Raw genomic sequence first — 20,245 nt, 5'->3', positions numbered from 1 at the left:
TATATATATATATTCGCAAAACCGGATCATTTCGATATATCCACTTATTGTGATGTTTCTTTTCTAAAGAGGAGACAAAAGACTATTGATGTGTTTTTTTTAATCAATGCCCAATCATTTTTTATTTGTAACCTCACTCCATTCCTACGAGTCAAATTTTAAAATTTGAAAACAATTAGTTAGTTTGGATGGCTTTAAAAAATTAATTACTAGCCGGTGGAATGATTGTTTTTCTAATGGAGATAGGTTTAAGAGCCTTACCATACAATTTAAACTAATAAGAAGACATCTTAATGGTTGAATAAAAAATACATCATCACATTATTAAAGTTAAAGAAATAAAATCAATGATAAATAAACTTAATAATATTGAAATCAAATCTGACCTGGTTTAGCATCCTACCAAAACCCTGAAGATCATAAAAAAGGTAGAAAATGGATCGACAACAAATTCAATGAAAAAGAAATTTGTTGACATAAAAAATCCAAAATCAAGTGCCATCTTGAAGACTATAGATCACTTATATTTTCATAAAAATGCCAAAGTAGAAGGGAAATAGATCTTATTCATCAGATTTGAAGATGTTTGAGGATATATTCTAAGAATTCCTAGGCAAGCTTGAATTATGATGTGAACATTGGTCTTATTGCCAAAAAGGATGTTTGCAAAAATCCTAAAAAATTTAAACCTCTTAGCCTCCACCATAAGACCTTCAAAATAATAGCCAAGACTTTAGCAAATAAACTTAAATCAAATTTTCATGATTTGTTTGATCTTTCCCATGGTGTCTTTATTGAATGTAGAAGTACTTTGATTGCATTGTTGTGGCACATGGGATAACCCATTCCACCATAGAAAAAAAGAATAATTCTTGCATTCTAATATAGAGGTGATTATGATCGAATTTTGGCTCATAAAAATATTTTTCTCCCAAGTCTCAAAATTAACTTCCTTGAATCTTCTTTAATTTATCTAGGTGGTTTTCATCATAAAGAACTTTCTATCACTAATGCTTAGAGATGTTTTCTTGAAAGACTATCTTCCCAATTTTTAAGCATTCCTTTCAAAACTAAAAATGATGCAAACAAGTCTTTGGACCACTATTACAGATAAAATTCAGAGAAACCTTGCTTCCTAGAAAGTTATACGTCCCTTTATAGGTGGAAGGATTGTTCTAATTAGTTATATCTTATCTTACACTCCTTTGTACTACTCATTATTTTGGATTTCAAATTGAATCATTACCAAAAGTGACAGTATAAGAAGCAGTTTCTCGTAAAAATGAATTGTTGAAAGAAGAGATTTCTTGTTGGTTAACTGAAAAAAAATGTAAAACTAAAAAAATTGGTGAACATGGTATTAAAAATCTCCATACAATGACTACTTTTCTTCTTTCAAAATGAATCTAAAAATCTATTCACGTGGACACTACTTCCTTATTAAGTTGCATCATCAAAAGTAAATATTTGTATAAAACTACTATTGGCTTTGGATGAATATAGGCACTAATGCTTCTCATTTTATTAAGGATTTAAAAAAAAATTATTATTTATTTCACCTCATCTCTTAAAATGTCAATAATAATGCAAAAACAGATTTTGGAAAGATTTTTGGATCCATAATTTGCCTTCGGCAAAGCTTCATGACGATATTTTTTAAGATGACTTGGAAGTTAAATTGTTTGGTAAAGTCTCTTTTCTCCCTTTCTTTTGATTGGCATCTTCACTAAGAAGAGATTACTCCTTCAATAATGAATTTATATATCTTTAAAATGAGTTTAATTGCATTAAGATGAATTCACATATTGACTCTCCTAAGTGGTTGCTCTCCTAAAGTTATTTCCTCAATCTAGTCTTCGTAAACTTTCTTAATGCATAATGATACTCTCACTTCTTATCCTTAGATTTCGAAGGCCTTGTTCCCTTTGAAGATAGCTTTCTTTGGATTTTCATTTTGGGGAAGATTTCTATCACATATGGGTTTGAGGATTTATACAAATTATGTCTTGCGCAATCTCCTCTAGGGAAATGATTCCAAAGATTTTATTCCCCTGAACTCCCCCATTTAGTTGAAAGAGATATTTATCAAAGACAATATTGAAGACATTTGAGAAATCATCTTATTGTTGGCTCTTTTGAACATTTGGATGCAATGAATAGCACTTGCTTCTCAAATAATATTAAGGATGATTAAAAAAAAATAAGGTTCAATACTTTTATCTAAAACTTACTATCAAATGATAATAGTCATGGAAATAAAATATATCAAATCATAGAAAAAATGAGAGCTTTAAACTTCCTGGACCAGCCTCTAGAAAGCCATTATCTAACTTTCTCTTTTTTCTAAAGATCTGTTTTCTAGTTAATTTTGTATCAAATAATTCTTTTTCTATTTTTTCTACTTTCAACTAATAAGATGGATCTCCCTAGTTTTTCAATTAAAAAAGCATGGCTAGGATAATAAATATGTAAATGTATCAAAGCATGCAAAGTTTTGGTACAAAGCGACGAAGTTATATAGGACGGAAAACAAAAGGCATACAAAATTCATAGGAATAAATTTTATTTATGGAAATCAAAAGGAAAAGAAAGGCAATGTGGAAAATAAGAAAAACTTACATGTTAATGCAAGAAATATTAAGAAAATTTGTGGATACAGTTGAAAAATGAGAACAAAAAAAAAAAGATAGAGGTTGAAGATAAAATATGACGGCTAAATAGGGTGAGAACAAGAGCGTAAATGACGAGATAAAACCTAAGCACATCGCAGTGGAGACAAAACATGACTATCTTAAGCTAAACAAAGAACTTACTAAGAATCATGCATTTGTTACAAAAAAAAAAAAAAGAAAAAAAAAACTTGAAATGCAAGATTTAACAATAAAAAATTTAGTAGCATATATCAGTCGTTTGATTGAAGTGATATCAAGAAACTTAACAGCTTTGCACAACTTCAATGCCAGTGCATATTTGTTAACAAGTTTGGTGACTTCAATATAAGTAATGTAAGTGCACATTATCTAGAATAAAGATATGCTGTGCATATCTTAACATTTTTTTACATACTTTTTTGAAGTAAACCCTCTCAAATCGCTTATTATCTCTGGAGAAATTGTCATTAGTTGAATCATCATCATCATTAGAAGTCTTATTCCACTATTGGAGGTTACCTTCATAAATCCTTCTTTTCTATCCTATATAAGTATTATAAGAGTTTCACAACATGTAACATGAATCAATTTGCACAAATTCTGGCTAAAAATATTTAGTAATGTACAGAAAACACCACATGTACCACTCAACAGTAGCAAATGAAAAATATATTTTACCCATTTCTAGATGCCGTTAAGCATAAACAAATCCTATTTGTTAGAGCCCCTTTACTCACCATTTCCTAGAGGATAGCCCCAAACCCAAAAAGAAGCTAGAGGGTAAACTCCTTTTCTTAAAATTATTCAAGAAAAATTAAAAAATACATTGGATCTGATGTCACTATTAATGTAGCTATCATTCTAGAGGATACTCAAATAGAGGTACATCTAAAAAAATATACACTCCAAGATATTATTTGCGTAAATATTATCGGTCGCTTCAATTTCTCAAGTGCATAAATATATTCATATAAGATAATTGGAGGAAATAAACTAAAGCAGACAAATTAGAAAAGCAAAGGTAAAACATATCATACTCTCATCTGGGTGCAAGGGTACCTCTTACCTGAACCATTGAATTAAAACGGTGTGCACTGCTTGAAAGTTTAGGCTGAACAATGGCTATCGTGCTAGCCGATCTACCTGTCGAACGTGTCCCAGACGGAGGTGGTGTAAGAATCCAATCATCTGCAGCTGCCAGCGCTGCCGTTCCCTCTTCAATTCGCTTTAAATTTGCTTCCAATGCTTGTTCAACACTGGGCCTGAAAAGTTTCAGAAGAACGGAAGAAAGGGAGAGCCCGCGAGCTTCCAGCAACGAACAATGTCCGATGGCTATTTGGACACATTCCGCGGCAGCTCTTAGACCTCCAGCAGCTGCAGATGAAGCTAACACGTGTCTCTTTACAAGACGTGCGAAATCCTCCGCCTGTTTTGCTGACCACGTCACAAGTTCTGATGAATATGCTGAATCGTCACCGAAGACTTCCAAAGAATCATTCACAGCTTGAGCAATGGCAGAGAAAACTTGCTGCGATAGTGCGGCAGTATATGCTCCTCCATAGGATGTGCTTGTTGGATGAATGGTTTGCATGTTATACTGAAGCCGACGGTAATGCGCATTTAGCAATAAACTATGGGCGCGGTGTCCATCCCCGAGCCTTTTAAGAGCTGAGGCAGCCGCACGAAGCTCCACTCCACGAGTAGATGATTGACATGCTGCTTCAGCGAGTTGATCCGATAACTTCTGACGATGCTCGATGATAGTATTCTCTAGCAACAAAAGTTGAGTTGAACTCAGCATCTGGTTCTCTTTCGCATCTGAGCCAATTCGTTCGGCTTCATCCAAGGCATCCAAAGCTTCCTCTACTCTCCTTTCAGCAAGCAAAACATCAAGTATATCACCAAGTTCTCGCAACCATTTTTCTAACTCAGAAGGCTCTCGATCATCAATTTTTGTTATATTATCCTCCTTAGCATTTTTAGAATCCTCAGATAAAGACTCAACATGAACCCCTTCAGCTAAATTATGAATTAAAGCGGCTTGAGAGGATAACAGATTTCTAATGGAAAGAAGTTCACCTTCAAGATCTGATATTTCTTTTGATGTCCTGTAAGGGCATTGTAGTTATGAAAATTTGCAAATAACGAACCAAAAGTGAAAACATAGCACATGGCATCTGTAAGAAAAATTTATGCATCAGATGGATGGAAATGCAAGCATAATCTATAAAGTAAATAGCGTCTAGACCAAATCTGCATGATAAAAAGAAAAACAAATCCAATGTCATATATTCTGAAAGAAAAACCTTGTGATCATAGCCGATATGAAATAAAGCACCTGGTGTGTCATATACGGTGTACAAATGGAACTAACTTTCAAATAAAAAGTTTGACAATTATGTGACAATAAGCAAGGAAGCTGAAGAGGTAGGTAGATTTGAGAAGAAAAAATCAGAAATTATACAGAAGATCAAACAAAGGGCATGAAAAATAAGTTGCACTGGCATTCGATATCATCATAAAAAAATTTTAATGATTAGATTACATACTTAATGAATGCTGCATAATTAGCATAAACACTCTTGCGCATTTCTTCTGCGGAAGCCTTTTTTAGATCTTGCAGATATGCACACATGTGTCTTATTTCCTGCAAAGATGGCAATCCAAAAGCTGTTTAGAAACAAAAGTTCTCATAAAAGTGAGAAAATAAAATGTCAGTGGATGAATGACATGAATATTGCGACAAAGTTGTAAAATTTACAAGAAGGTAAAATAAATAAAAGAATTATTGCACCCCATGTAAATTTTTGATGAAGTGGCATAGAAAGAGTGATAAATAAATACAATTGAATTGCAGAACAACCTCCAATGATCAAAAGGCGGAGTGAACCTGGATCATCAACATGAGTAATAGGCATCTATGATATGCAAACTTTCAATTTAAATGCATTTCTTTTCCAATAAATCCAAAAAAGAAAAATAAAAACAAAAACAAAAACCATAGGCTTGTTCACTTTCTACTACCCTTTGTTCCTCTGCTTATACTCATTGCTTTAGGTTCTTTCTCCGAATTCTATAATTTCACAAAAGGTTGTTGCAACAGCTTTTGAGTGTGGATCCCCCAAATTTGATGTCATCGATCTGCAAAGAACATGTGCTGAGATTTGAGGTCAATTTGTTGGTGGTTACTGTCTTCATATGGGATTATGGTTTGCAGAATTTACATATATGCCAAAAAATTCTTATATTTACATATCTAGCACCTAAACATTCATATTTACTTACAAACAACTCAAATATTTAACGTCACATAAAAAAATACCACCATCACTACTCTTTTAAAAGTAAAATACACATTTCCATGCATAGGTTTATGACAACAAGGTGTTATAAGTGTAAATATAAAGCTTTGGGTGCTAGTTATGTAACTACATAAGAATTGTGTGGTATGTATGTAAATTTCCCTTATGGTTATAGCCTTTAACTTCACTTCTTCTTTCTCCACTCAAATATTCAATAAGATAAGCTAATTTTTCTTTTACATCACAGTAAAAGAAAGCATTTTAAAAAGCTGGAGTAAACCTCAGCTCAGTTAAGAAATTCACACTCCATTTTGCTCTTGTAGGTATTCAAAACTTCATGAATGCCTCAGCTGCACCAGCATTATTTCATTAAAATTACTTGGAAAGGGCTCTTGAGATGGGATATCATAAAAACCTAAAAAATAAGAAATTAAAGAAAAGAGATCCCCTTTAACCGAACATTACCTCATGAAATTTTTTTCCTTCACACAAGTTACAAGCATAAAAATAAGCAAACTACATGACACTATGAAATATACAGATAAGAGCATGTTTATGGTAAAAAAATATTAAGGGGCATTTACATACGTATATTACACAATTCTTATATATTTACATATCTAACACCTAAATGTTCATATTTGCATGCATAACACACAAATCATTAACATCACATCAAAAATAATACCATCACAATCTTCTTAAAAGCAAAAGACATAATTTCATGCATAGGATCATGACACCAAGTTGTTATAAGTGTAAATATCAAACTTTTGGTCTTACATATGTAAATACATAATAATTGTATGGTATATATGTAAATTTCTCAACAATTAATGAAGAAAAAGATGCACATATTCATACAACATCAAGGTTGTTCATCATTCCTAAAGTATTGCAAAGAAGAAAAACGAAATTAAGTGCAATCCTCACCATGAAAATGCAGGTCACATTGCACTTAAATCTTATGTATTTACATATCTCACATGTAAACTTTCATATTTACACACATAGCACTTAAATCTTTGGTATAACATTAAAAATAGCACTATTATCATGCATAGGTTTAGAGTGCCAAAGTGCTATGCATGAATTGGTACAAGGTACGTAAATTTCTCTAATTACAATCCTACACAAAAAGCAGTTCCTACTCCAAAGTTAAAAGATGTTAAAGCATGAAATCTTGGACAGTTCAACATTCCAATTGTACAGCTTATTTGCAAGAACGAACAATATTATTTATGACACGCTGACATCAAATCAAAAACAAATTATTAATGGATCTTAAAGATCCCAAAATCCAGAATTGGCCATCAAAGCAGCTTCCAGTCGCCATAGGGAAGCATTTAAACCTTAAGCATGCAGTAAACCAAGTACAGTTCATAAATTCCTACAGAAAACTTGCTTCCAGTAATTCAATATAAATAACTACACGTAGCCACGTACTAAACAGGAGATCAAAAGTTTTATTTGAGAGAAAATTCAACTGGATTATCGAAATTTGCAGTCCTATTAAATCATCCCAAACGAAGTTCACGCAATCCTCCAAATAAAATTTAGCCAATTCAAACTAATCGTGATTCACAAACGAAGGAAGGGAGAAAGGGAAGGAGCATACCTTCTCGTTCATGCTCTGGCACTTCGACTGCATGTAGGCATCGGGATCAAAATTGTCGGACTTGAATATCTTTAGCTTATCGGAAAGCTGCACACCGCTCTCCTGGGATCCAGGAATCGATCCTCCGAGATGCTGAATCCCCGAGGACGCCAGGCCAGAGGGCCCCAAAGCCCTAGATCGGGACGACTTCGCCGAAGCCATCGGAGCCAGAAGAAGCTATGCTAATACAACACGCCCACCACCGTGACGGGCTCCTCTATGATGCAATTCTAAAACTTTTTTAGAAGAGCTTTTGAACTGGAAAAAGTTCGATTTGAAGGAATGAATCAATACAGAGCAGAGAGGATCGGATCTCTTGCTGGAGGAGATGAGAAACACGAAAAGGGAGCTTCGCCAGCAATTTTTGAGATTCCTCCCTTAATAGATAACCCAAATCTTTTTCTTTTTTCCTGGTTTCTTCGCAGCTAGAACATCTCCCCGCGGCGAGAGAGAGAGAGAGAGAGAGAGTGAGTGATAGACACGGAGGCAATGAGATAAAAACGTAATTTTGTGGGGGAAAAAAACAAATTCTGAAATTAATTAAAAGTAGAAATTATCAAATGTAGCATAAACCAAAAAAAATAGAAAAATTTACATATATATCATACCATTCTTATATATTTACATATCTAATATCTAATATTTGATATTTATATTTATAACAATTTGACATGACAAAGTTTCCTATGATAATGTAATGTGATAATAATAATAATAATAATAATGAAAGATTATATAGAAATCACTCAATCCTTATGTACTTACATATTCAACTATATATCAAAAATGGGTTTCTTAAGGCCAATGCATGTTGATGTGCTTTGCTAGCCAAGATAAGACCTCTCCTCGGCCTCCTGTAAGCCTGGTGGAGTTGCTGCTATCAATTCGTCCCTCGGATCACTCATCGAGATCATGGTGGTTAGCGGGCTGGCCAGTCGAAGTTCTCCAACTAATGTCGACACCTCGCCGAAGGTTGCATTCACCGTTGCCAATTTGCCTTCCCTCGGCAACTTTCAAGATTTCATTGGCACTGGAGTTAACGTTGTCCTATGGCAAGCATAGCCTTGCTTAAGGGGAGGTGCATCTTCTTCAGCGTGGATCTCTGCAAGTAGCAGATGATTACGCTGGGCAAGAAAGGATAAAAATGAATCTATCAAAAGGGGTCTTTTAACATTGAAACAGTCGGTTGCCACAACATTGTCTTGTCTTGGCTTCTTCGGCCTACACACCCCGCATTGCTTACGTCGAACTCATATGTTTCTCCTTAAAGATTTGCTCTATAAATAAATCATTTTAATGAAAATATATTATCTTTTTTTTTTTACACTCTATCATGATCATTTAGATTGCAAACTAAGCTTGCTTCATATTATAACCCTATCGCAAGAGAAGTTTGTAAAGCCTTGCATGTCACATACTACAACATGATGATGAATTGAGTTGATCATAATGCCACAAGGTGACAATTGCTTTTTTTTTGTAGTTATCATGCTCCCCACATCCTTAAGGACATTAGGCAGGACTGTCCATACTGGACACCTTGGTTAGTCTTTGAAAGAAATGAGTAGATTACCACATGATAGTCTTTGAAAGGAATGAGTAGATTATCACATGAGGAAGTTTTAGTTTTCCTATTGGAAATTTTTGGGGAATGCGACGTGGTGAAGGAGTTGGAATCTTTGGAGTCGAGATTGTAGTCTAGACGGTCTCTTTAAACCAACCACAATAATGTCTTTCTTCTCTTTTGATTTAGTCTAAATTATTTATTTCCTTCCAATTGCTATCGAAGGGACAAGAATGCATTTACAGTGGATGTAGGTAAACACTATCAAATCACTTATATCATGGTACTATTATTTGGGATATTTGCAATTATTTCGGTGAAGATTGTCAGTTTACTTGGAAAATCTATACCTCTACTTAATCTTTTCTCCACTTCTTTAATTATTTATTCTCTTGAACCCAATTTACTTTATTTGGTAGTCTTATTTTCTCCTTAATTATCCTCTCTTCTTAAGCCATGGGAAAAACCTGCGTTTGAATTTAACCTTACTTGTATTAATCACTTTCTCAAATTAATAGCCCCCTAACCCTTTGTCAACTTGAGCTATGCCGTAGTGTTAACAAATTGTCTTCATTTTCATCTGATTTCATATAGTTTTTTCATCTTAATTTAAATCTTCAAAGGTTAATACAACTTTTATTGTTTTTTGATTCAACAAGTAGTGCTTATCTTTTATTGCTCTCAATTAAAAAAAGAAAATATTTTGACAAAAATAATGACCTACCATCTATATTTTTATTTAGCCTCAAATATGATTCTACACCCATTTAGAAGTTTTAATAAATATGAACATTGAACTCGTGATCCATTAAGAGCTTCAAAATGATGTATTATATTTGTCAATCAAAGACCAGCCACCATTAATTACCACCCAAACCCAACCTTAATTTGATTCAGCTAATTAGAGAAAACCTAATAATGGAATCATCTTGACTCTTGATGATTATGAGAGGGCACAAAATATTGTATATGCTATTAATAAGAATGAATAAGAAATATTTTGGTACTTCACTACTCCATTAATGGAATATCATCACTTAAAATCTAGAAATATATATTAGCTCCTCTCATTTTGTATTAGCCATTTGCAATAGCCCACAATCATATAGTTGCATTTGCATAGCCCTCTCTTTTCTTTGTATTAACCAAATGAGATAATTATTTTCCACAATAATTATAGCATGCAACTACTTGAGTCTACCAATCAAAAGACAAAAGCATAAGAGACAAATCTTCTCCACCACCAACAATCAAAGATAGAAATAGTTGGTACACCCAAAGCCATCTTCCTAATAATAATTAAAATAATACACATTTAGTTTTTATTTATTTATTTATTTGTTTCCCTAAACTTAGCAATAAGAAGCTACCCATATCGAAAGTATACTTCTAGATGAGACAATCCTTATCCCACCAACTCTTTTTACACCAACTCTAATAAAGGCCACAAAATTAGCATTTATTAGAACTAATTGAAATAATGATTAACCAAAATTTTGGGATAATTACATTCATGGTACGGGAAAAAATCGATATTTACAAAACTAGCACCAAGCCAATTTATTTATTTTTTTTTTTTACTTTAGAACTCGTCAAAATAAAAAATGAGCCATGGCTTTAAAATAAATTTTAAATAGTAAAGCCCATTATAAATTAGATAAATTTTATATTTTTGAATCTAAATAAAGCCAAATTTTAATGGAATAAAATCAATCTCAATCAATCTGAGGTCAAACTTGAGATGTAATTCAATTTTTTGTAAAAATTAAATGCAAATTCAGATAGAAATTGAGTCAAGATCCAAGCAATTGATAGGCCCACTTTGAAACAGGTCATAGATTGCGGCGCTCTCGCGCGCGCGCCCACACACACACACACACACATATGATCACCCGTACCATGTAGAAAAAAAAAGAGAGACTTTTATTGCATTTATATAACTAAAAAAAAAAAGCTCAATAGCTTTTATTTTGCAGCTGGGCAATATCAGCAGAACTGCTCAAGACTAAAACGACTAATATTCTAAAATTCAAACTAATAATAAGCACGGCCCTTTCAATAAAACCATGCCATGGAAGAAAAAATAAAAAAATAAAAAAAAATCACATTTTGGAAAACGAGTTCTACGAGGAGGCTGTGAGATGATGCAAGCGGAGGTTAATAGAATCACCGCGGAACACCAAACAGCATAAATCCTATAATTACCCGATGGACCCAAATTCTTTGCAAAGCGCTGTTTTTGTACGAAAGATCAGCGACACTGGATGAAGGACCTGTAAGACACAAATATAATATCTCAATAGCTAAAAAACCTTACATATGCATGCACAGAAAGGTGAATTTCACTTTTTAAGAGTTAGAATGGAGAATTTTTTAGTGTGATATGAAAGATTTGGGTGGTATAAATGTAAGAAATAAATTTTTTATGTCGGATATGTAAATACATAAGAATTCAGTGGTATGAATGTGAATGCACCTAAAATAAAAAAATAGCATCGACAAGCACAACTTTGAACCGCATCACTTTTATAAAAAGTTTGAAAGATTATGACATTAAGAGTCTGCTTTAGCCTACAGCAAAACAAAACAACTATGCATATATATATATATATATATATATATAACATAACAAAGATGAAAAGGAAAGTGTCTAATGTAGAATAAGGGGAATTAATATGGAAAGTCAATAAACCTGATAAATCTAATACACCCCTTCAAATTGAAGCATATATGTCAATTATGTTCAACTTGGATTTGAAGTGATCGAACAAAGGACAAAGAATATTTTTGATAAGGGTATCTGCATATTGACCACTAAAACGCACAAAAGAAACACAAATTTCCCCAAACTCAAACATTTTTCTTAATGAAGTGTCTGTCAATCTCCGAATGTTCGGTACAATCATGCTCGACCGGATTATGAGCAATGTTGATTGCAGTCTTATTATCAAAGAATAGTTGTAGCGAAACAGAATTTGGCATATGAAGTTCACTGAGCATGATGTGTAACCAAAGGACTTCACAGTTTCCCCAAGGACATTGACTGGAATTCAACTTCAGCACTGCTACGAGCAACCACAGTCTTTGTTTTGTTTTTTCATGTGATAAGATTTTCACATACAAATGAGTAATACCTCAAGGTGGAACGTCGATCATGAACCGACCAGGCTCAATCAGCATCTGTATAAATAACAATAGACCGAGAGGTGACGAGAGAAAAACAAACCTGAGCTTAGTGTACCTTTTAAATAGAGAAGAATCCAGTGGACAACTTTTAAATGGTGCACATATGGGTCATGCATGAATTAACTCACTATACCAATTGCATAACATATGTAGGGGTGAGTATGGGCGAGGTAGATGAGTTTCCCTTTAAGGCGCTCGTAGTGAGTCTTGTTGACAGACACAACCTCAGGAATGTCAGATACTTTTTCATTGTGATACATATGGATAACATTTGCGCTGAGATAGACAAATGCCCCGAGATGATCGACTCACTTCCATGCCTAAAAAGTACCTGAGAGATCTCAAGTCTTCGTTTCAAAGGACTTAATAAGAATGTCTTTCAATGACTCCAATATTTGGGAGATCGTTTCCTGTAAGAACAATATCATCAATATAGACAATAAGAATAGCTACGCGACCAATGGAGGAATGTCGGAAGAAGAGAATGTGATCTGACTGAGCCTGAGTAAAACCATGACCCACAACCACCTTTGTGAACTTGCTGAACCAGGTCTTTGGGGTCCACAAAAGCGGAACCTATATCTTTTTTTACGGGGTGCAAATTGTTCACATAGGCCCAACGAGGGAGGTGCTATGGTAATGAAAGGTAAAATAATATTTCATGAGGGGCAAAACTAATAATTCAGGACGGGCAAAAAGTCAAATTACCCTATATATAAATAAAAATCTGAATTTACGGGAAGTTAAATGCCCCATGGACCTTTCCTAGGTCCACCATTGCTTTGGGGATTGCCTTAGCCTATAGAAGGACTTTCGCATAATGCACACTTGCCCTTTCGATGCATTAGAGTCAAAGTCAAAAGGGAGAGACATGTATAACACTTGTGTCAGCTCTCCATTCAAGAACACATTCTTGACATCTAGCTGAAATAAAAACCAATCCAGATTCACTGCAAAGGACAACAGAACCCAAATAATATTTAACTTAGCCAATGGAGCAAATGTCTCCTCATAGTCGACTTTGTAGGTCTGAGAGTACTCTTTAGCGACCAACCGTGCCTTGTTGAGTTCAAAGAATCCATCAGAGTTGAACTTGGTGCTGAAAATCCATCGGCACCCCACAATTTTTTTATCCTGAAGAAGATCAACGACGTCTCACATATGGTTCGGTCGAAGAGCGTTCATCTCCTCCATTACTGCTGTTTTCCAGGTTGGATCAGCAAAAACACCCTCAATAGTGGCTGAGATCTGACGGTCCGTCAGAGTAAGTAGCAAATGCTTAGTAGGTAGGCGATGAACTAGGAAAATATACACATCTTGTCATAGAATAGAGGGAGCATGTTTAATACTGGGAGAACTCAGCTCCTCGTTCGGAGGAGGGGTTGTGTTGAGGACGTCGCCCGGAATGGAGTTAGGGTCCTATAAGGAAGTAGCAGGTTCCATAGTAGGAGCATTGCAATGGGTGCGCTGAGTGTAGACACTGATAGTGGGAGGAGGAGATTGTGTATTCATCGAATCAAGGGACTCACCGGATGGTGCACTTGACGGAACAGGGAACAGGAACAATGGGGGTAACATCCATAGGATTAGAATACGGGACAATGTCGAAGAACCCAAGCTCCACCTCACCTGCGGCCGAGCTAGAAAAATAGGAAACACTTTCAAATAAGAAGACATCAGCACTTACATAAACTTTGTTAATGGTAGGATTAAGGCACCGACACCCTTTTGAGTGGCGGAGTACCCAAGAACGATAATTTTTTTTCAATGAACTTGTTTGTTTATACTTATTTAGGTTATTTGCTTGCAAAAAAACTTACTTGCAACTTATATATTATCTTATATAATCTCTATAAAGTAGAGATTATAGTTTACTAGTTCAGAATTTATTCAATTACTTATTTACTTGGATTTACAAAATCATTTGTGAAAATAATTGTATGAAATGTCAAGCCCCTGTTTGAATTTTTAACATTTTTAGTGACCAATTGTAATATTTATTTAATTAAATAAAAACTCATCAGAAGCAAATCAAATACGATTATTAAAAAATTTAAGCAAACTAAGTATGAACATACATCTGACAACCTGGCTCGAGCTCGAGCTCACATCAACTTATAATAAAACCAAGCTAAGTTCAATCTATAACATTAAAGATTGGTTCCTCAAACACCTTCAAAAACAAATAATATTTTAAAGATAAAAAAATATAGATGGAATGAAGATTTACTCAAGTTAGAAGCAAATCAGAAGCAAATCAAGTATGATTATTAAAAAATTTAATCAAACTAAGTATGAACATACATGTGACAATCTGGCTCGAGTTGGAGCTCTAGCTCACATCAATTTATAATAAAACCAAGCTAAGTTCAATCTATGACAATTAATATTGGTTCTTCAAAACCCTTCAAAAACAAATAATTTTTTTAAAGATAAAAATATAGATGGAATGAAAATTTACTCACGTTAGTGTCAACTTCTCATCCTGGATTTCCATCGAAATTCTGCTAAAAGCGCTATGTGATCAGATGACCACACCGTTGAAGGAAGTGCAATTTCTTTGCGTAACCTATCCTCATCCAATAATTCTAATAATGATTCCACAGTTAAAGAGCCCGCTGCAAGAAACATGTAACCGTACCTCATAAAGTTAATCATAAAAAAGCGTATGAGAAAACAAATCAAAATAAAAGCATAGGCCGCAAAACGTAGAAGTATACCTGTGTAAAATATGTAGTCAACAGTACCAATAAAATCCCTAGTATAATTCGTATATAGAGGTTCATTTGTTGTGGGGTCCATCACTCTTCGTAGCCACTCTAAATTACGATCAACCCCGACCATCCTCGCAAATGTTGAATATGCACTAACCTGTAACGTTTTCAAACTCATAAAAAGCAAATACAAAAAAAAACAATACTCATGTCAAACAATCTATACAAGTATTACCAGAGCGAGCTGGTGATTTAGTTTGTTTGAAGGACGGAGTATCCCAAGGGGATCTACCCCCAAATCAGGATGCAATTGGTCAACCTTGCCCGTTGCGAGAAGCGCATGAGATGCACTGCATCCAAGAAATATTCCCATTTTTAACGTATAAAAATAATTATCACAGCCAAAATTTAAGCCCTATAAAGTTGATCATTAAAGCAAAGAAAAAAAATATTAGAAGAAATTGTCAGCGGGTTCATACCTTCCTGGAAGTGAATTAAAATCCCCACAAACCAACATAGGAATGTCAGCACTCAAAGCAATTTTCTCTAATCCTTTTAAAAGAGTGTTCATCTGAAAGAATTAAAGCAAATAATATAAATAAATAAGAAAGAAAAAAAAAAAACTAAATAGCACGGTAAAGTTAGTTGAATGGAAACCTGCCAAAGTTTTACATCTTTGTGATCAGGATGGACATCCAAATGAGTATTTGTCTGAGGAAAGGAAGTGTAAAATGGCCATCAACACGCAAAAAAACTATTTAAGTAGAGTCAAACCAAGTAGCATACTTTATGAAAATATCAAAGAAGAAAGAAATTTGATAAGAATCCAGCTTCAAATATGCATCATCATTATCATAAAATTAGCAAAAACGCCAATTCAGAATCTAAACCTGTATATAGCTTGCACCTAAGAGCTCAACTAAGCAATCATGTCTACATATCTCTCAAATAATTGTTTACATGCTAACGAACTGATTCATTTTCTTCTCAATACAAAAGAAAAAATGCCTTCAATGATGTTTAATCATCCTGCCTACACAGGTTAATGGTAAATAACAGGTATCACTGTCAAGTGTGAACTGCATATTTCAAACAAAAAAAAGGGAAACTTCTGCCCCTTAGATTAATATAAAGAATTTTCTTATAGTTCATGAGAGAAATATGTTAAAAGAAAAAGATAACTCTTACCACACAAAGAAGTTGCCTTTGGCTACGACTATCAATACCATGGTTGCTAAGCTTTTCCTCCAAAACTAAAATTAAAGCAATATTGTCCTAGCAATAAAAAATAGAAAAAATATTTAACAAAAAAGGGATGTTATAACATAAAACCATGAATATTAAACTCAGGCATGAGACAATAACCCTAATTAGACGGTTCAAAGCAAGTTGTTTCTGACCGGGCTGGATCACTGCATCAATCAAAGATTGTGCAGCCCTTTTGAATTCAAACTGAATGCAAAGCAAACAACTTCAGCAAACATTATAATTGCATCTTTTAAAAAAAAATAGAAGTAAAAAAGGAAGGCTAACCTCATATTTTTTAACAAGTGAGAACCGATCTCTTCGAAAAAAAGTAGCGCAGCCGTCAATTATATCTGAATTTCCATTATAAGCCTAACAAATAAATATAGTTAAGAGAACGCACATGTAGAAACAAGTTTGAAGATAATGTCATATCAAAGAAAACCTCTGTTGTCTTCCTCTTGTAAAGCGCCTGGTAACCGTGCTTATCAAGATCTGGAGAAAAAAATTCCTCAAAATGGTCACTTTGAACCTGCAGTTTTCATGTTTACTTGTGAAGGAATAAAAATAAAAGTCCGTACAAAATACCAATCTCAAAGACAACATTGTCGTGTTCGATGATAAAAATGTAGAATTCAATCAGGAAATCTCACAAGTCAGGAATGCGTTAAGGATTCCTATAGTTCAAAGTTCAGCAAAAAAACTAAAATCAAGTTCACCCTACTTGATTGCAAAAGCATAAATAGAGATATCAGAATAAAAAAGTATAGCCTTGCAGTCCTTGCCGGTAGAAATTTTGCACAATAAAAATAAATGGCTGGGGAAAAAATATTAAAAATGCTGAATAACACTAGCCAACACAATCAGAAAGTTTATCTTTTAAGTTAAGGCCCTTTAAATCCCAAGGAGCTTCGCAATCAACCGACTCAAAACCTTAAGCTCATAATTTGCAGCCAGGATCAACCCTATATACTTGAACAACTACACATCTGAAAGCACATTTGGCTTCATAATAGCCAATAATCTCATCTTTCTCCCAGAACACATCATAAGCCTATTGCTACCACACGCTAAAAAAGGATGGAGTGTAAAATTTTGAGACCTCTAGTTTGACAACAGGTTAAATTACAACAGCAAACCAAACAAAAATTATTAAGCCTAATAATTGGGTCCCAAAATAAATTTTATAAAAATAAGAAAAAGAAAAAAACATCCCTATGTATGCCAAACAAAATGGGGTTTTTACATACACAGCACTCATAACATATCATTTTACATATTTCACACCTAAACATTAATAATTACGGAATAAGCTCCCCCATTAACAACGTTAAACTATCTCGCACGAGCTCACCGGAAGGGAAAGTGGAAATGCAGCAACGGGATAGCGGTGGCATACAAACTCCGCCTCCTCTCTTCATTCTCCCGCGCCGGCAATCCCATCAAATTATGATTCGTTGTCGAACCGGGTTGCCTTGGCCCGTCTCCTCTCTTCTTTCTCCGGCATCGCCGATCTCATCAACCTGCTATTCACTGTCAGCCCGGGTTGCCCTGACTTGCCTCCTCTCTTCATTCTTCGGCGTCGCCGATCCCATCAACCTGCAATTCATTGTCAACCAGGGTTGCCTAGACTTGGGGTTGACATTATCGGAATTTGCGGCGGCATTTAACTCTTCGTGTTGTCCGCATGACGGGTGGTGGTGGCCACCCTGATTCAGTGGAAAAAAGGAGCTCTCGAGTTTGGGTGGAGGAGGGAGAGCAAGTCTGTCAACTGGAGGAGGAGAATGAAGGAAGTTTCGAAGGTCTACGGATGCCGCTGCAATCCTGTCGCTGCATTTCCCCTTTCCCTTCCGGTGAGCTCGTGCGAGGTAGTTTAATGTTGTTAGTGCTCGTGCTTACATCGTAAATATTAATGTTTAGGTGTGAAATATGTAAAAAAGTATGTTTAGTGTATGTAAAAACCCCAAATAAAATTAATGATATATGGGAAATGAGGAGTATAATTGGATGGCACTGTTTGGTTGAGTTAATATAAAACAATAATAAAAAAATAAAGAATAATGAAATTCAAAATAAAAGCGCAAAAATATATAACATATAACCAGAAAAAATCTCTAAATACATGAATTATAAATGTTAAAGGCTTGTTTGAAATCAAATTTGTTTTATGCTTTAGTTTTTATTTTTCCGTTTGTTTAGTTTGTTTTTTATATGTTTTTATTTTTTGTTCTTAAATAAGCATGTTTTTTGAAAATATTCAAAACAACTTTTAAGTATTTTGAGTGTTTTCAAAAAACAACCATATCTCTATCAAATATATCAAAAGTGTTTTGTTTAAGATCAAAACATAAATAAACCAAAATAAAACAAAAAAAATAGAAAACAAAAATAAAAGAGATCCCAAACAGCCCCTAAGAAAAATTAAGTGCATTGAAAATGTACCTCTTGAAGACAAACAATGTCAGCACGGTAGCCAATGATCTCTTTCAATAAATTTTGCCTCCTATAAGGCCATGCAAGAGCCCAAGAAGGGCAGTAGCCATATAGGTCACTTGTTGCTTTCTGATCAGCGAGAATGTTATATGAGAGTACCTTGAAGGTACCAGAGGATGAACTATGACCATCATAAAGCAAATTCCCAAGAAAATCAGCACCACCAACTTTAATCATGAGACGAGGGCATGATGAAGGAGCCGGAATTACACATGATGTTGTAACTGTGCTTGGACTTCCAACAGGTAATCTAGTTGTGGAATCTACCAGAAGACATTCAAACTTAAGTACATGACCAATATCGTCAACAGTGGGAGTATAGGTTCTAGAACGCCCCACTTCAAACCAGATTTCTCCACTCTTTTCTGAAATATTTGCAGTATATATAGGTGCGGAAGCATTATCCAAGTTGGATGTTGAACTGATATTGACAGCACGACTAAATCGTCCAAGTAATTCTTTCTCCTTGTTTCCATTTTCATTCACAACACTGCCAGCTCGTTCATGCAAAACGAGGTGGTGTTGCCAAGCATCTGAGAAACATTTGGGCGTACAATGGAAACTCTTTGCAGGGGGTACTTTTGCCTTTAGACAACCTATGCACTGCAGGGTTGCTTCTTCTGATGGATGAATACTGCAGACGTTGACTTTTCTGCCACTTTGAATGCGATACCTGCATGGTAATAAGAACAAATCAGAATAAAATGCCACGTGAAAATATCTCATACAAACATAAAAGGAGCATAACACAGTTGGCTGTAGCAAAGGTTAACTTTCAATGTAGTAACCATTTTCAGCCTTAGCTACCATCCATTTTGTATCTCTGCCAATTCACAACATAGAATCCAGCACTTAAGTGCATGCAACTCTTAACACAAAAAAGAAACCACTAACTAGCAAGAAGCACGCTATACATTCTTTCTTATGCTTGCTTTTATAATTTTATTTCTGTGCTGAAACAGTTTGCGAGATACAGGTGAAACAAGCAGCTGTGCCGACAAGAAAAAAATTAACCAGTTCTTCCGCTTCTGTGACTCTTACGTATCTTTGGGACAGAAGCAGAAATGATGCCCGGATCAGTCTCACCAAGTGGGAGAAGAGTCGCCTCCTTCACTTCGCTGGAAACATTGGGATCCTCATAGTATGGTCATAGGAAGAGGAAAGAAATCTTCCTACAATTAAGTAATTCCTATAATTATGGAATAAACATAAATACCTATAATTAAGGAATTACCTTTTTTTATACTATGACTAAATATAACAAGTACTAAATAGAATTAAAGTAAATAATAATGAGTGTAATTTCACACTCCCCCTCAAGGTGGGTTGTACAGATTGTACATGACCAACTTATTGGTTAGCTCATCAAAACTGGACTTATGAAGAGCCTTGGTGAGAATGTCTGCGGTTTGGTCTCTAGAAGGAGTATAGAC

General features: G+C 34.7%; 2 protein-coding genes across 2 annotated transcripts in view; both read right to left on the bottom strand.

Moving 5' to 3' along the window:
* The window catches only part of LOC110023366 (exocyst complex component EXO84B-like), a 22,936-nt gene extending 14,880 nt beyond the window's left edge, over positions 1–8,056 (bottom strand). Inside the window, exons 1-3 of the mRNA XM_020722748.1 lie at positions 7,572–8,056; positions 5,201–5,298; positions 3,718–4,759 (exon numbers count right to left, since the gene is read on the bottom strand). Of these exons, the coding sequence (XP_020578407.1) occupies positions 3,718–4,759; positions 5,201–5,298; positions 7,572–7,772 (1,341 nt within the window). The 5' untranslated portion in view covers positions 7,773–8,056. The remainder of the gene's footprint in view (positions 1–3,717; positions 4,760–5,200; positions 5,299–7,571) is intronic.
* Positions 8,057–11,072: 3,016 nt separating this feature from the next.
* The window catches only part of LOC110023510 (carbon catabolite repressor protein 4 homolog 1-like), an 18,986-nt gene continuing 9,813 nt past the window's right edge, over positions 11,073–20,245 (bottom strand). Inside the window, exons 2-12 of the mRNA XM_020722967.1 lie at positions 18,762–19,485; positions 16,765–16,851; positions 16,608–16,691; positions 16,440–16,526; positions 16,263–16,349; positions 15,732–15,785; positions 15,554–15,645; positions 15,310–15,424; positions 15,081–15,231; positions 14,826–14,978; positions 11,073–11,447 (exon numbers count right to left, since the gene is read on the bottom strand). Of these exons, the coding sequence (XP_020578626.1) occupies positions 14,833–14,978; positions 15,081–15,231; positions 15,310–15,424; positions 15,554–15,645; positions 15,732–15,785; positions 16,263–16,349; positions 16,440–16,526; positions 16,608–16,691; positions 16,765–16,851; positions 18,762–19,485 (1,627 nt within the window). The 3' untranslated portion in view covers positions 11,073–11,447; positions 14,826–14,832. The remainder of the gene's footprint in view (positions 11,448–14,825; positions 14,979–15,080; positions 15,232–15,309; positions 15,425–15,553; positions 15,646–15,731; positions 15,786–16,262; positions 16,350–16,439; positions 16,527–16,607; positions 16,692–16,764; positions 16,852–18,761; positions 19,486–20,245) is intronic.

Source organism: Phalaenopsis equestris, unplaced genomic scaffold (genome assembly GCF_001263595.1).
Source record: "Phalaenopsis equestris unplaced genomic scaffold, ASM126359v1 Scaffold000224, whole genome shotgun sequence".
NCBI classification, from domain to species: Eukaryota; Viridiplantae; Streptophyta; class Magnoliopsida; order Asparagales; family Orchidaceae; genus Phalaenopsis; species Phalaenopsis equestris.
The sequence above is the reverse complement of the archived record's forward strand: the minus strand, read 5'-3'. Positions and strand labels throughout refer to the sequence as shown.